Source organism: Podarcis tiliguerta (genome assembly GCF_965153285.1).
Source record: "Podarcis tiliguerta genome assembly, chromosome: 4".
Lineage (NCBI taxonomy): Eukaryota > Metazoa > Chordata > Lepidosauria > Squamata > Lacertidae > Podarcis > Podarcis tiliguerta.
In genome coordinates this window covers 35,538,308-35,555,744 of record NC_139537.1, presented here as the reverse complement: position 1 = coordinate 35,555,744, position 17,437 = coordinate 35,538,308, and the positions used below count along the sequence as shown (strand labels likewise).

At 40.9% G+C, this 17,437-nt stretch overlaps 1 protein-coding gene and 1 long non-coding RNA gene across 17 annotated transcripts in view; one reads left to right on the top strand and one right to left on the bottom strand.

The window, feature by feature from the left end:
* The first annotated feature begins 639 nt into the window (after positions 1-639).
* On the top strand, positions 640-7,342 carry LOC310676546. The gene is made up of 2 exons (XR_014510605.1): positions 640-2,456; positions 6,858-7,342. It is a non-coding gene; the product is annotated as an uncharacterized lncRNA (long non-coding RNA).
* Positions 7,343-11,852: 4,510 nt separating this feature from the next.
* The window catches only part of BBX (BBX high mobility group box domain containing), a 118,658-nt gene continuing 113,073 nt past the window's right edge, over positions 11,853-17,437 (bottom strand). For all 16 annotated transcript variants that reach the window (XM_083438341.1, XM_083438348.1, XM_083438355.1 and 13 more), the window contains one exon: positions 11,853-16,913. In XM_083438341.1, coding sequence (XP_083294467.1) covers positions 16,826-16,913 — 88 coding nt within the window. In that variant the 3' untranslated portion in view covers positions 11,853-16,825. The remainder of the gene's footprint in view (positions 16,914-17,437) is intronic.

The window sequence follows — 17,437 nt, the reverse complement described above, 5'->3', positions numbered from 1 at the left end:
CAAATTAATAGCCAACTATAAAATTCATATGTGGCATAAGGATTCTAGCCTAGCCTCTTCTGACATCTAGCTTCCTTTGTGTAGGACCTCCTCCACCCAATATGGAAGCATTCAGACCCTGTAGTCTGAAGTAGTAGACTCTAGGAACAGTTACAGCAAACGATCTGCTTTTTGTCTAGCCCAGGCCTAAGCAATCCTTTGGCATGTGGTGCTAGCCTTGAAGCAGTGGTGGCTGCTGCCTATTGGGTGGACAGGAGACCAACAGTAGGTGAAGCCAGAGCCAATAACAGGCAGACCTACCCTCTGATTGGTTGTGGGCAGGTGGGGGTTGGCTGAGATCAAAGCAAGGTTGGTGGGGCAGTGCTTTGCAGGGCCAGCAAATCCTCTAGCTCTCCGTTTGCCTATTTATAATTTTAATCTTAATGGTGACTTTTTTACATCTTTCTTTACTATGTTGTAGGACATAGGTAGAAATATAGATACATAAAAGAATGCAAATTTCTCACTGCATCTTTCTGTTTGTTCACTAAAAGAAGGTAGATTTCCCAGGGGGCACTGAGTATCCCCCCCCCCCCCGAAAAGGGGGCGGTAGGCCAAATAAGAGATAGAATCCTGATCCCTCCTGGTGTGCAGGGCGTGGGGGCTCCCAAGTGGCCATTTGCTGCAGCCATTTTTAAAGCTAATGCAAGATGTTGATTCTAGTAGAATGATCTATATGTTGATGAAATGATGGAAGTTGGTGTGGAAAACAGGAAAATGGTGGAGGATTTGCAGAGAGGTAAATCGAGGGATAGCCAACACAGTGCTCTCCGGATGTTGCTGGGCTCAGCCCCAGCCAGCATGGCCACTGGTGAGGATGAGGGGGGTTCTGGTCTATAAACATTTGGAGGGCACCATTTTGGCTACCAAAGGATAAATTCATGAATCAACCCTTGAAAGACCTGCCTGTGTTATATGTAGCTTGCAGCCAGGTCAGGGGATCAAAAAAAAACACAACAAAACAATCCTAGATGTGGGGCAGATTTTCATCGGGAGGGCAACATGCAGAGATGAGAGACTTAAGCCTTCCTTCACTATTTGCCCTCACACTACATTTAGAGACGGCGGGGGAAATCCTTCCACTGGTGCTAAGGGGAGCTCCCCCCACCCCAATAATTGAATTCCAGCCTATTTGTGTAATTTTCTTTGGGGTCACAGCTGAGGGTGTTTTTTTAAACCCTGTGATCCCAATGGAAATTGTCTCTTTCCCCATACCTCCACCTGCCCACCTAGGATCGGAAAAGTCTCTTGATTATGGCTACAAGGCAATAAAATAAAATAATCATCAAATAACGTGTAGTTAAGCCCACAGGCATTCAGCTTCTATGTGAATCCGTTTCCTTCTCTGTGTTCTTGTGTCAAACCACAGCTGTGTGATGTGCAAAGGAAAAGCACAGCTCAACTTTTGGGAGGAGGGTGCTTTAAAATGTCATTTGCTACCCAAGTAATTGAAATCTCAGGCGAAAGATTTTGTCACAAAGTACAAGATGTTGCAAGGCTGAGGTCTCTTCCTCCGGAGCCTTGTGGTGAAAGACTGAGCTTTGTAAATTTTATGCTTGCTGCCCAAACTTGATAAACAAATAGTGTTCTTTTTATAAAAGATAAAATTTCCAGAGTGAGGATGCTGTGAATTTTCAGCTACATGGCTAATGGTAACAACTGACTTGTCTTTGCAAAAAGAAACCTGAAACTTCTGGAAACAGGTTTTTAAAGTCAAAAACAAGAGTATACTATTCAGGAGCAGCACTGTTTTTCTAGAAAAATACAGTAGTGCTGGAACTCACCATGAACACTTCCCTCATTCTCTTAGAATGGCAATGGTGCCCACCTGAGAGGCGCTGGAACTGAGTTCTGGCTGGAAAAAGCCCTATTTAGGAGGGACACAAATACATAGAGGCCTTAGGCAGGGATGGGGAAACGTTTTCAGATCAGGTGCTGCATTCCCTTCTGGGCTACCCTGAGGGGCCACATGCTGGCAGTAGACTGGGCCAAAGGCAAAACTAATGATCAATTTTACCTCAGCACAGTAGGCTTCCTTCTCCACACAGCTTTCTCTTTCCTCCTTCCAGGCAAGCAAGAAGTATTATCAGTATCCAGGGACACAGGCAAATACACTAAGGGAAGGTGCAAAGTAGAAACAAGAGAGGCTTGAGGCACCTCATCCCTACTTTGAGGAAGGATAAAGTCTACTAGTCAGACTGCAATGGCTTGACTGGTGGTACTGAGGATGGGAATCCAAAATTCAGATTTCTTCTCAGTTGGCAAAGCTCTCTATATCACCACCCAGCCCACACAGTTGTTGCGAGGCTTCTCTGGGCTACTCGGAGAAAAGCTGAGACAAAAATAAAGTCAACATAGCCATCAGTGCTGAAGTTGTTCATCGTATGCAGCTCACATTATAATCAACCCTAATTGGGGTGATTAGATTGATGAGGGCTTTGAACCGTGTGCTGTAACCAGGGCCAGCCTGCCCATGAGGCGAGGTGAGGCAGTCACCTCAGGCGGCAAATTCGGCCTCCTCTGTGCTGGGTTGGTGGCGATTATAATGGATACAAGTGAGGCACCACAGCAAATTGTTGCTGGTAAGCATGCATTACCCAAGCCTGTGGCTTGAAGCGGGTGAGGCCTGAGGGAACACCTGTCCTTCTGTGGAAGGATGGCACCCTAGGGTCCCCTCACAAAGGAGAAAGCTTGCCTTCACAAAGAGTTACGGTTCTGTTTTCCTCAGGGGAGCTACCAGTCAACCCATCTTCTTCCCCATCTCTCTCACCACCTCCTAACATCCATCTAGACTCTCTCCTCTCGGCCTCCCTCTTTCTTCTCCTGTCGTTACTTTTTACTTCTTCTTCCTCTTGAGCATTGACACATCTGTCCCCTTCCCTAGCTCAATTACAGTTCATATAAAAACCTTGGATTTCTCCATCGATTTCTGCAGGCAGCTCTCACGTCCATCCCTGGGGCCATTCAAAAATAACTTCTCAGTGTGAACCAGAAAATGACAATGAGATGGTTCCCTCTATCCATTTTGTTTCCATGTTTCTCTTCCTGTTTTATCCCTGTTTGTTTTAATCACATCAGGGCATGCCATAAGTTTAACATGCACAATATGGAGATGGAAGGGAAAACTAAATGCAGGTCTGCTGTTTTTATGGCAGCCATTTTGGTGGGGGTTTTTGTGTGTGTGTTTTTTGTGTCCCCCCCCCCCCCCCGTAATATGCAATTTCTCTCCCCTAATGTGCAATCCCATCCCAGTGGTCACAGGTAAAGGAAAAGTGATTACAGAATCACCTGACCGATATTAAAATAGACCTGTGTTCAACTCTAAATATTATATGATTCTATTCTGCCATGGATGCTTTAGTTGAGATCCCTATATTGCATGGCCCTGGGCTAGATGACCCCTAGAGTCCCTTCCAGCTCTACAATTCTGTGATTCTATTACCAGTAGACTTTGCTCGAGAAGTCTAAGGAAGTCAGTGAAGGTCTGAAATCAGTGTAATTTTAGATGTTTCAGTCCACTATCTGGATCCAAAATGGCTTCCAAACATATCCAAGCATAGATGAAAACCTGCTCCTTGGTCTCAGGAACTATCTGGCAAAATTTGGTCTATATTAAGAGGTGTCCAAAGACAACTTTCCAAAATATATAGTAGATTTGATTTTTACCAAATATTCTAACCCAGGGGGGTCTAATTGGGTCTGCCAGGCCTCCCCATTTGCTCTGTGCCACCACTTCAGTCAAGCCATGCCCACCTGCCTGGCACATGACATCATATATGACAGCAGGTATGGAGTGGGTGGAAACCTGGCTGTGCCTGCAAACCCCCATGCAAAGCATTGTGTTATGGCAGCTTAGCAAGACTCTAAACTCACTCACTTTTCTTTTGCCATGTTCCTATGTCATATAGAAACAGCAGGGGCCAAACTGGATATAATATTAAATGTGTCTTTGCATTTAACATGCAGAGTGGTGTGTGTAATTATCAGGATGACAGCAGGCAGGAAAGAGGGGAATTAACTCTTTCCTCTACTGCTGCGGTCCTGATGATAACTCCTCCTCCTCCTCCGATGGTGGTGTCTGTATTGGGAGGAAATCCCTCATTGGCGTCAATGGGGGGCTTCCCCACCACAGATCACAGCAGGTGAGGATATGGTTACCCCCACCACCATCATGCCTGCTAGTCCTGTTAATTATCACCCCCGCCCAGCTGTTATTTTCACTGAAACAAAACAAAACCCAGTATGTTAAATGCAACTATGCATTTAATGTCATATCTAATTTGGCCCTAGGACACATTTAAGCACATTTGAAGCCTGCCAACTCCACTTCCCTTTTTGTTGAAGCGAATGTGCCCTTACACTCCATTGTTACAAGCCAAGTTCTAATTGGAGACCAGTAAGAAATGGCACATTCTACGCACCTAGTACATTTCAAGTCTGATACCATCTGCCAGCAACGAACAGCATATTTTCAGGAGCCTGTTATATAAAACTTGCTTAGGCTGTAATTAAGACCACAGTAAGCACTTGATTTTGTTTATGAAATATGCAAACAAATGCATTTGTTAACTGCAGTCACTCAATGAGCCAAATACGTATTTAATCAAGAGGCTACAGTCTTCTCTTAGAATATGCACTGCACTTCTGTCTTCTGCATTCTTGCTGATGGGAAAATTATTGCCCCGAGCACAGAAACAAAACCATGGCAGCTGTTTCTAAACTATGTACTTGCTTCACTTTAGCTCTTTGGCTAGAATAGATCGCGTCTGTTCCTTTAACACCAGAAAACTCAGGGGAGTTACAAAAGAAACAAAAACTCCAAACACCCTAATCTGGTAGTTCCTATTATGCAGTATATAGAATGATCTCCAGGGTGAATTAAAAATAATCTTATTTAGTTTTTAAACAATGCGCACATGTGCCATCCAAAGTAAGCACCATCTTAGAAGAGCATTCCCTCTTTGAAAATGGTGCCTGCTGCGACACATTCTGTAAAAACAAAGAATGCCTTTTCCTTCAGTGCTATGGTTTGACTCACATGCACATTTATGCAGATCTGATTAAATTACATTGAAATTAAATTAATTAAATGAAAATGCATGTTGGGTAGTCCATGCAATTCCATTGATCCGAGTGACAGGATGGCATGTGTGAATGAGGGACTCCATACATGAAAATGACTGGGTCAAAAGACAGGGGTGGAGTGGGATGTGGGAGCGTATAGAAGACACTGTTCAAGCAGCATCTCATTATTACAAGTGTTTATTTGCCTGCAATCCCAAGACCCCTAAAAGAAGCTTCACTTTTCACACATTCTCACCAAGGACTCACTGAATGTGGTAAGCAAGCATCGCCAGCCAACCTTCCCACCACCAACATTGTGGGAAGCGTCCCAGTGGGATGTTTAGGAATGACTCTGTGTTACACAGACAGCCTAAGAGGTGTAGCTGTACCCTCCATAGAACGGTATTTCCCCCAACAATTCTTATCCAGAGCTTTCTCAAGCCAGCAGTCAAGGCCACAGGAGCTTTGTTTTTTGAAAGTCCATTCATTCAATGGGATGAACAGGACTCAGTTGTGTCATGATGCAATGTAAGACGGAAGGCGTATGAATCGCCATGCTGAGAACAGTATCCTGGGCACATGCTCCTCATAATTTCTCCTCTTCTTACCATGCATCTTATAAGGCAGGGTGAAAATTAGCTAGCTTAGCAGTTAATTACACTGACTCCTTGCTCATGGATGGCAGCCAAGGCAGGAGGAAGCCACATGCTCTTCAGTGCGATTGCTTCAGGCAGACATCTGGGTGCATTTCTCTGAATGTATCTGGACATCACATTGGTGTATGTAACACTTCTTCCTCTCAGCTTGTGGTGTATTCTAACCTTGCTATCTCAGGCTAATTTTTTTAGCGTTTGGCTCCGAACAGGGAATCAGATGATAGGACTTTTTCAGTTCCCCATTTCTACAGTTCTATCTAAGCCTTACATAATTTGCACCTTCCTATTTATGAGTTCCATGGCAATTTCTGCCGTCACAATAGATTGTGCATTTAGATTGTGCACGTCTGCACATTCAAATCCAAATGAGCATGCAAGTGTGAATGCTTGGCTGCTTCAAATGAGATGCACATTCCAATATGTGTTTCAATAAATCTCGATCTATGTACTAAGGTGTGTGTTATCTACTTGTTTACATGTATTTTGAGTTTAATCAGGCCTGCTCTCATCTGCCGTCCCCCCCGTCCCCCCGGACCTTTTTAATACAGTGGTACCTCGGATTAAGAACTTAATTTGTTCTGGAGGTCTGTTCTTAACCTGAAACTGTTCTTAACCTGAGGTACCACTTTAGCTAATGGGGCCTCCCGCTGCCGCCACGCAATTTCTGTTAACCCAAGGTACTATTTCTGGGTTAGCGGAGTCTGTAACCTGAGGTACCACTGTACTGTATTTGCCTGTTCTGTAGGTCAGTGCTCTCTTTTTTTGCACTTATGCAACGTGGAGTTTTCTTAGACCCTTGACAAATAACTCCTTCTCCTCCTACTATTGGTAGCATAATTTATAACAGCATTGAAACCAGCACTCTTTGCCACATTTACCTTGATTTCTTTTCATTATGTCTGCTTATTTCCCCACACATTCTCTATTCCTCCTAAACTGCAGGTCTCAATTTTATATGAGAGGGAGAAGGCTAGCATAGCTTTCAGTACACATTATTTTAAGCATAAAGATTAAGACCATCTCTCACTGTGCAGAGGTCAAACTGTCAGACGTGCGCAAACTTGCATAATCACATCTATTCACCTTTCATTAATTCAGATATTATGTGACAAAACGTGCTGTCTCGAAGGAAGGATGAACCTTAACACAAGAAGATTCTGAAGTGGCCAGGTCTAGCTGATGCTTGGAAATAAATTAGCAGATGTGCAGCACAGTGCTAGCAAATAAATTCAACTGTGTTTCGTGGCTCTTTGTGCCTGTAACCCATTTTTTCCTGAACATCTGAAGGTTTAAAACATTGCTGGGAGAGGGGGGAATGTGCATGAAAGTCCCACACCCCAACATCCCTTGGGACACAATAATTTATCTGCAGACCTTCATGCATTTAGACCTGAACAGGGGTTCGAAGTGTGTTTGGTTGATTGTGCTTAGAAACCCTTTGCCTATGCACCCAGAGATACTGGGAGTGGAGCTTGTATCTATGCCCATCGCCACATTTTAAATCCTCATGCGTTCATGTGAACATGGGTGAATGGGTGGGAAAATCCAAATTTACATGCATGAGCGTGCACATACATTTTTTTTTTTTTTAAAGAACCTGATGCCAGAAAGAGAGATGGCACAATACTTCTGTTGAGCTCAGGTACTGAAATGCTTGTACTAGGAAGTGAGATTAAAGCTGGCCTAATAGCAAAAGAAAACACCTGCCTGGATGCTGCCTGGCACATTTACATTGATGGAAGTTCACAGTGTTTTTCGCTTGCAATTCTCACAGTTCCTAGCAATTGGCCATACTGGATGGCTGATTGGAGCTGAGTTCAACCATAACTAGATGCCCACAGGTTTCCCATTTCTGATTACAATACCAAGCTAAGAGCACCAATCTTGAGATAAACTAGCTTTCTATTCCATCCAGCATGGCCAACTGCTAGGAAATATGTGAATAGCATTTGGAGGGCCACATGTTCATCATCCTGGGTCGACAATGACTGGCAGTTTTCCACGGCTTTAGAGACCACTTTTGCAATCCAACTTAGAAACACCAGGGACTGGCATGCAAAGTATGCCCTCTATCTCTGAACTACCTGTACAGCCATTCCCCTTCAAAATGACATGGAAATAAATGACAGCTGCTGATGGCCCTTCAATTTTGAAAGAGCTGAATCTGACTGTGAGGTTAACAATACACTGTTGACACAATATCATACAATGTGATGGAAAAGCTTTTGGTAAACCTTATGCTAAGTCGTCGGGCATAAATCAGAATACTGAACAGAGTGCTCAGACACATTTTTGCTCTCTTTACAGCCAACTGAATGTCATCAATGGTGGTATATTCTTTGCATGGGGGAAAAAAAAACAGTATTTGCAGCCAATTGAATTTTCCAGCTTTCTAGTATGTTAGTTGAGACATACTGGTTATCATGCTTCTCTATTGCAAAGTATAAATGAAAAAAGATGCAATGTTTAATCCTGCTAATCTTGATGGTGGTGTTATTTAAAATTCACTGTAAAAAAGAGTGGAGAAGCTAGAAGCATTTTTTGTAGTCCAATTCTAAAGATAAGTAAGGCTTTGACAACCTATCAAGTGACTACAGGGAAAGGAGCAACAGCAGTGGAGAGTGCTCATATGCTTTTCAGCTGCAACCTGATTATGAAGTTACTAGCAAATATGAAGTGTCTAGGGTGAAACTGATATAGCTGGCTTCCTGAGCGCTGAAGTTAAATCCCTGGTCTAGAACATTCCCTTTATTCTGCTATGGTGATGCAAACCCAATACAGGCAGGGTTGTCCCAACACATTCCAACTGGATGCCAGGGATGGGGTTCTCTATGGAGGAGATGCTTAATAGCATGGTAGAGAAATGACCCTATGGTTTCCTTGGCTTCAGTACCTATTATTGTACACAAAGTATATATTCAGGAGGAAAACAGGATTTTTGAGAACGTTAAAAAAAGGGGAGGGGGGAGGCCTACCTTTTCAATGTTAGAATCCTATTTACATTGGAATTAATTTTCTCCCAATAATATAAGCATGTAGTAGAAGGAACTAAACCTTGTATTAAGGTTCCAAAGGATTTGTCTGAAGTAGCCACTGGTTTCACCAATTCCTTGTTAAGCTTAGCATTTTTGTAACACAACACTTAATTTGAAATACCATGTTTGCAAACAGAACATGCATTTTTTTAAAAAACAGAGCATTGTTTTGACAGTGAATCAGTCTCTAAGTCTGTCACATATTAAACACCAAGGCCTCTTTCCAGCTAAATTTAGTTGTAATTGTCTTACTCTATTGCAGTGCCGTAGCTTCAGGCGTGCTAGCCAAGTTTTTTGCCCCATGTGAAGCCTTCCAGAGGGGAGCCACTGAGGCTCCCAGCCTCTCTCTCTCTCTGTCTGTGTGTGTGTGTGCACACAAATGTGCAGGGGGGATGCCAAACTGAGTCTTTGTCCTGGGTAAAATAAAGCCTAGTTTTGCCCCTGCTCTATTGATATCAGCTTAGACTCCAGTGTCCTTCACAAACATGTTGAGCTGTATTGGAAGACATTTGTCTATGAGACTGCAGACTGTGTGTGGATTCTGGAAACACATGGGTAGGGCCAATTGCATGAATCTTTCCTATTTTCATTTCTAGTTGACTACTGATCCGGTGGGATAAACTCACTCCATGGGCCCAGATTATATGGTTAGAACACACACACACACACACACACACACACACACACACACACGAAGTAAGAAATGACTCTCATGACTCTCTCTCTGCATGTATACATAAAGGGAATCATGACACATTATTTCTGAGTCAGAGCCTACGCCAGTGATGTTGCATATCCAAGATTATAAAAAGCATTAACAGCTATATACTGTGTACCATAGATTTACAGCCAGAGGGTACAATCCCAAAAAATCTAGGTGTCCCTAAATCCCATTTGAGTCATCTGTACATGAAAATTCAAATGATTTTAACTGGTCCTTGATGTACTAGGTACCCATTTTGTGGCCCAACATCACCTAGCAATAGAAAATATGCTTCCATCAATGACGGTATTTATAGCCATTCTGTTATGAAATGGAAGAACTTCTCAATATACACTAGAGAGCTGAAAATGCGAACATAAATGTGAACATATCTGAATTATTATTTTTTTATAAAAGAAATCATTTATTTTATTAAATAATTGCTCCATATTCAGTATCGCAATGTTCTTTAGCATGGAATACACATGACTTAACATGTGTACTTATAATACACCTGTAGATCCACCTAGGTATAAAGCTTTACTAAGTTACTAAGGGCACTACACAAAAGCTAAGAATGCAGTAACTCTATTGTACCACTGGAGGGAATGAGTTTTACAACGCACATTTTACATTGAAACTTCACCAAAAAAAATCAAGTGCTGGGTTAGAATCTAGTGGAATTATCTGCTAGTAGACTAGGGCAACCAAAAAGAAACATTCAGCAACGGCAAATATGGCCTGACTGATAAATCTAATAAGCAAAGGCCACAGAGCCTCTCTAAAGAGATTATTAGACTTTTAGCACGCAATCCACATATACTTCCCCTGCACAAACCTCAGTGATGTGCTGTGCAAGAAAACAATTGCGCCCATTTGAAAGTGAGGAGAGGGGCTTGTGCAAGCCCAGCTCCAGGTAGCTGTGCCCTATATATGAGAAGCCCAATCATGATAAGATGGTCTGGGTCCAAGGAGAAAAAATAGGATATAAATTATAAAAAATATATAATTAAATAATGGGAGATATACAATTGGGGCATTCCATCTGCACAGTGGACTTCTGCTTTCGCAAACAGGGTACAGTAATCTACTATACAGGGTTGAGCAACCCTCTGGAGCAGATGGAGGCTGCTAGAGGAGGGGAAGAAAGGGAATCCCATTGCATCCGCTGGTGCAATGTTGGATCTCATCCACAAATAATGAAAAGGAAAATAAGTTGCTCCATATATGTGGTTTTAAAAGGGCAGATAAAATCTTTATTAAGAAAACACAGTACTGTTGTCCAAAAAACTTACTTAGAAAGGTAATACTTATTCCACCCCACCCCCCACTGTAAGTGGATGATGACTGCTTGACAAGTTACTCATCAGAAAACAATTACTTGGAACAACAGGGTTAAAGACTATCAGCCCATGTTTTACAATCCATTGTGAACTGAAGCTCTTATTAATCTGTATTCAGAAAGGCACAGTTCAATGCATCTGATTACCACATCGCTTGCCTTTCTGGATCAAAGCTTCACTATGCAAACTATTGCTTGCAACGCCCAGGAGCCAAGTGTTTTGTAAAAAAAATAAAAATAAATCAGAGACATTGTGGGAGCTCAACAATCAATAATGTTAGAGCACATTTAAGAATAACAAACTGTAATCTTACTGAGGTTTAGCCACAACCAAGAAGCACGGACCTCTCTTATTGCCTTAGTTTGCAGCTGCCTTCTCACTGAAATGTCTTTATGTTTTGATATTTGCTGGTGCTGGTTTTGTATTTAAGCCGGGCAAAGAAAAAGAAAGGAAGGAAAGTATGACAGATTATTTAACCACTCTACAATTTAGCACCCCACCCAAAGAAACAAAATGAGCATGTATAGTGTAGATTATTTTTGTAATCTTTATATAGCTCATATCTGTAAAGGGAACAATTAATGATCATTTCCCATGATAATAATCTCACACTGTGGACAGTCAAGAATGTCACAGAAGATTGCCCACTTGTGCCTGAGGAATTCTACAAGCAAAGAGGCCGTCCCATTACATTCAATGAAAGACAAGCGCTCAGTGCAGCATCCAATACTTTTGCATACAGAGCATTTATCTTCTCATTGAAAAGAAAGTACTTGTGCGTGATGTATTTGAAGCTGTTTTTTTAAAAAATCTATCAATTTACAGAGAAAAAAATTACACAAAAGCTACACTCATCAAGTAGCTCTGTTTATGAATAGTACGAGTACGGATAGCAATTTGAGATGTATGTTGTTCCCTCTACCAAACTGCTCTTCTTAGAAAATAAAACAGCGTGATCCAAAACAGATACCCACCAACTTGAAAAGACTGCATGAGGAATCTTGAAAACAAATGGAAGTCAACTGCAGTAGCCTTTAATAGAGGTAGCATTATTAGAATTAGTTGTAGAACAGAGTGCAGCTGAGAGGCATAAATACACAATAGTACAAGGCAAACCTGACAATCATTATAGTCTTTACCACATTTTTCCTTCAGAGATTAAGAAAATATATAACTCCCTCATGTGGCAATAATGCCCCCCTTTTTTTCTCTTTGATTAACCCAATTCCCAGGCTATTCCCTTCAGCACAAAAAAACAACACTTTTCTTGCAGTTCCTAAGCACGGAGCACATTTGAAAAATTGTTCTATTCTAATGCTTCACACTAAGGGTAGCTTCAACCAGCCCCCCCCCCCCAACCCCCACAGATAATCATTCACTGAGAATACAGTGCTACTCAGTTGTCTGAAAGGGTTCAGTGTGAAATGGACAGTGATGCCACTATTGGATCAGAAAACTAAATTTTTACAGCCCGTTTCAAATTCAGTCAGTAGAAAACACACAGCAATTCCTTATCATCCCAGGCAACAATGTTGTGTTATATTCTCACTACATAGGGACCCCCAAAATCTGCAAAACGGGCTCTGCACAAGGAACACCTGTGCTATGCAAGCATGTAGATTTCCCCCAGTCCATGTGCAGTTCCAGCCCTTAACCAGAAACCTGCAAAGACAGCAAGATGTAGATGACATTGCGTTGCATTCATGGAGCCTATCCTTTTTCCAAGCACATGTTGCGTGCCAGGGACGACTCTCAGACCTATTCCTCTTGTGAGCCTCTGAGCAGAGACAACGACGTTTCTCTTTTTAAAAGACTGAATGGACCCTTTGGGATGCACCATTTTTAAAAACTGATAGGCATTTTCCACCCTGTGTATGTTCCCCTCGCTGAAGCGCAATATACAACTTGTACTGGTTTGCAGGTGAATATATGGAGCGAGCAGCTATCGAGTGACTAGCAGCTACATTTATGCTACGTAAGCTGTTTAGAAAAAAGTAGCAAAAGTCACAGAGGCCAGGTTATCTTTGCTGCCTTCACCACATCCACAACACTTTGTAAATCGGTTCTGGAAATCATTGACTGAACTGTAATCTGGACAGCGAGACAAAGAAAGAACTCCTTTGCTCATAGCTTTGGGATATTGTATTAGTAAAAAAGCATACTATATCTTCTTAAATAAATATATCCTATTTGTGGAATCACAGTACAATCCAGGGAAAAATACTGTCATAAGTACAACAGCATGATATAAGCTCCACAAGATTTTACATCAAATTTGGTCTTGTATCTGGAATACAACCTAATGGGAGAATCAAAATCAAATGTACATGTTAAATACTTTGCAGAACTCCCCTTCCCTCCCCCCCGTAATACAGTACTAACACAATTACATGAAAATGACATTACAGTATCCTTCTCCCAGCTGATTCTATGCTTGCAGTATCAGCTTCTATGTATATACCTCAAAACTACATGAAATATCAAAGGTCACTAAATAAATAAACAAAAACAAAGAAAATGGGATAGTGCTAAATTTACACATTGAGAAATATATCCTCGCTTCCATTAAGAAACCATAGAGGAGGGTAAGAATAATTTGTTTTATCTTATTTAAATTTTTTCTTGTAAAAAAGAAAGACATACACAGGTTCAAATCTAGAGAATATGGTTAAATGCATAAATACTGATAGCTTTTGCTAAGTTAGAATGGGCTTGATAAACTATAATACAATAGAATCAGAATAAACATGAAAGCAGAGAACATAATATTTTGGTTCATTTGAAATAATTAAGGTGCAACATTGCTGTCTCTAAATGAATTCATGGACATAGGTTGATGGGTGACATTGCTGGTATACGAAAATACATGCCACAATTATTATTTTTAAAAAAACAAAAACACAAAACAATGGAAATTTTAAAAAAACAAATAAACAATTAAACAGTACATTGTTGGTTTGAATTTTTCTGTGCTAACAAATTTTCTTTCTACCTGAAATTAGGGACACCCATTCTAACAAATTCAGCGCTACAGCAAATCTCTCTATTGAAATCAAAACATTATTCCGAGGGGGGGGAAAGCCACAGGGCACCATCCAGCTGTAGATTCTCCTGCAAAATCACCACTGAAATGACGGGAAACTGAAGAAAAACATGTATACTGCTCATTCCAATGGGGCTTGTGCGAAGAGAACTTTGAAGTGGACTGCGCTTCGAATGGACTATAAAGCTTTGCAGGATTTCTGCTACTCTCAGTGCCTAACTGCTTAAAAATTAAGCATATCTACATAAAGGTTTATAAGCATCAGAAAACACTCCTTTTCAGTAAATTGACCCAAATCCAGTCCCTTGTCTAAGGGAAAGTTCATGAGATTTAAGAAAGGAAGATAATCAAGGTATATTAATTCACATAGAAAAAAGCTAATTTTATGCATCTTTTATAAATGTACCATTCATATAAAGAAATATTTTAGGAACAATATTGAAATTTAAATGGCAGAAGGTGGTACTCCAGCAAAAATGCATCTATTCTAATGGGTTCAACAGAGTTTGTATGTTAGTATGACTGTCAAGATGAAGAGGCTGCACCGTAAGGTATTTGGATTTCAGCTACTTACAATGTTTTAAACCATAGCCAGTACATGGCCTGACATTCCCAAAGCCACCACAATATATGTCCAACAGTATGGCATGATGGCAGCATTTTGTTTTGTTAAAATAATTTAGAGAATGTTAACAAAATCAAGCTATTAAAATAGCACCACATGCTCAGGCAGCATGTGGAAGATTTTTCTACCTGAATTTTCTATTAAAACAAAAAAAGCATTTAACTGTCTCATTCCTGTTGAAGTTGCATTTTTCCTTCATCCAAGTCACCATTTGCATCTTTCAAGGAGTCTGTTTTTGTTGCTGTTGTTGTTTTTACATGGGCTTGAAGTGACACTTTCCTTTTAAGTTGTCATAATTTTTACAATGAGTATGATCTGTTTGATGTTGTTTCTGACACAGACACTGAAATACATGCATTGGTTACAACAATTAAAGGCTAAGCCAAGCAGGTTTCAAGAGTCACTTTTCATATGGCTATTAAATCCAATTACAAAAAAATCCCAAAACACACATCCGTTATCAATTCTGTCAAGTATAAATTAAGAAAGCCTGATAAAATTGTGTAAACTCTCATCGTTTAGAGACCTAATCAATAAAAAAGGGGTCTCGCTGAACTGAACACTATCAAAATCCCACCAGAGAGAAGAAGACTCATAGAAAATTATTGCTGGGGTCTGGTCAATAGCATTTGGTTAAGTCTTTGTGCTATGATGAAAAATATGCAGGGAAACATCTTGTGCTGTGGAAGAAGTACCCTGTGTTGAATGTGTAACTTCATGTCAAATTCTAATAACAAATGAATATTTTGCTGCTAGGAACAATGTTGCCTCAATCCAGCCAGGGGCTATATGGATGAAGAAACAGGCTTCTATTTGTGTGTCCCTAGCTGGATGGGGCACAAACAAGTGTTGTGTGCACAGTTCCCTTTAATGATCCAACAGCTGGGCTGGGGGGCGCTACCCCCAAAGCGAAAATCCTGCCAATCGGCTGTTGAACATCAAGCAGCTAATTTGTGGGGCTAACTCTTGAGGGCTCTGTGCACACACAGCCCTGATTGCTCCAGGTGTGCCGTACTGGATCGTAGGCAACTGGTAGAAGAGAAGTGGTTAAGAAACAGAAAGAAAAAAGTAAAGAAAGCTGGAATCTGCTCTGGCATGAGATGTGTGTATGGGAGTAAGTTAGAACATATAGAGTAAAGACAAGGAACATGAACTGGAAAGGGATCTGTCTGACAGCCTAAATTTAGGAACATTATTTCTCAGTCATCACTCACTTACACAACACTCAGCACTTAGCTATCCCAAACTAGCATTGGCACTTCATACAACCAATGAAGCCAATTTAGACTGTGCATAGTATTTATGACAATTCCAGTGTCTGTAAAATGTATAATATGTTCATCAGTGTGCATGTCAATTGAAAATTCCCCCGCCCTGCCCCAAAGAGTGAAGTAATACTAAGGTCACTTCTGAACAACATATTAATAGTATTTTTTTTTCCTGTTTCACTGCTTTAGTTCCCACATAGTCATTTTAGACCTCTATCCAAAAATAAATGAACCCTCCAAGGCTTGAAAGACAAATCAGTAATCTGCAGAATTGTTCTTCTCAATATGCCAAACCTTTGTTTCAAATGCAGATCATCCTCATTATTCTATGCTTATTTAAAAAACAAAACCCAAGCAAAATAAAGTCTGTCAAGATTTTTTGCCAATAAACTCTACCATCCTGGTGGCAAATACAAAAAAGTGCAGAACTTATGGGCCATAGGGCCGCGCATACGCCACTAACAATGGTACGCTTGCCCCACGCTTTCTTGAATTCTCCAAACAGGTTCTTAAATTCACTCTAAAATATATAAATGTAGGCATAACCTATTATATAAACCATCTCCGAACTGAAATCTTCATGTACAAAAAGGACTAAGAATATCTAGTAACTAGTGCAGTGCGTCAGTTTCTCCCCCTTTCCTCTTCTGTATTTTTTTTCTTTTAGAGTAGCTAGTTATTATATGAAACTATTTTCCATATTCTGGTTGATAAAACAGATGCTGTGTGAGCTACAGTAAAGTCTGCCCTCTTCCATGTAACTATGTATTTACCACTTTAAAAACCTTCAATAGAAAGCAAAGCTCCAGGATCTTTTCATTTCTGTTGCTTAACAGAGAAAAAAACAACAACACCCTTGTAGCAGATTCTTGTGCCCCAAACTGGAGGGGACCTGACCCAAGCTATAAGCGAAATCTGTGCTACCCTGAACACAAACCACTCATTTTCAGTCTATGGGTTCCTCCATCACATGGACTGACTAGCATCCGTTGGTAAAGACAAGGCTAGGATATTAGGCAAAGCACAACGTTTTACAATAGGGTAGAGTTTCACTGGTCAGCGCAGGAAATAAGCACTGGAGCCTGAGACATTTCTTTTGGCTGTCCATCACATGGGAGAGGCGCCGTCCTCTGATTTCTGCAAAGGAAGAATAGATGGAAAGTCAACCCAGAATTAATTTGCAAAGTTACGTTTCCAAGCCCATGCAGCAGCCTCTAGTCCCTGAATCCATCTCGACACCTACTTTGCTTTCCCTAGCTACCGACCGCTTTCTGGCCTTCTTGATCCTCCATTTCTACTTTAGTATTTGCCTCTCCAAACTCTTTCGGACTATACACCTGCTTCTGGCCCACTTTGACTAACAGCCAGCTTCTCCCCAAGCCCTGGTTCCTAGACCCTTGTCAAAGCCTGACAGATTTATTAATATCTCCTTTAAGGAATCTTTGCATTCTCGATGCTGCTTAAAACCTTAAAAATGCAAACATTTCATTTGGCTAGCAAAGATCACACACGCTTGGGAATTATAAAGACAATCTCTTCCACTGACTAGGAGTCAGGATCCTCAGTGCTCATTATATTTTGAAGTAAGTTTAATTAAAAAACGAGGAAAGTGCCGGGTTCAGGAGACCTTTCTTCATGTTCTGTATCACAATCTTACTCTG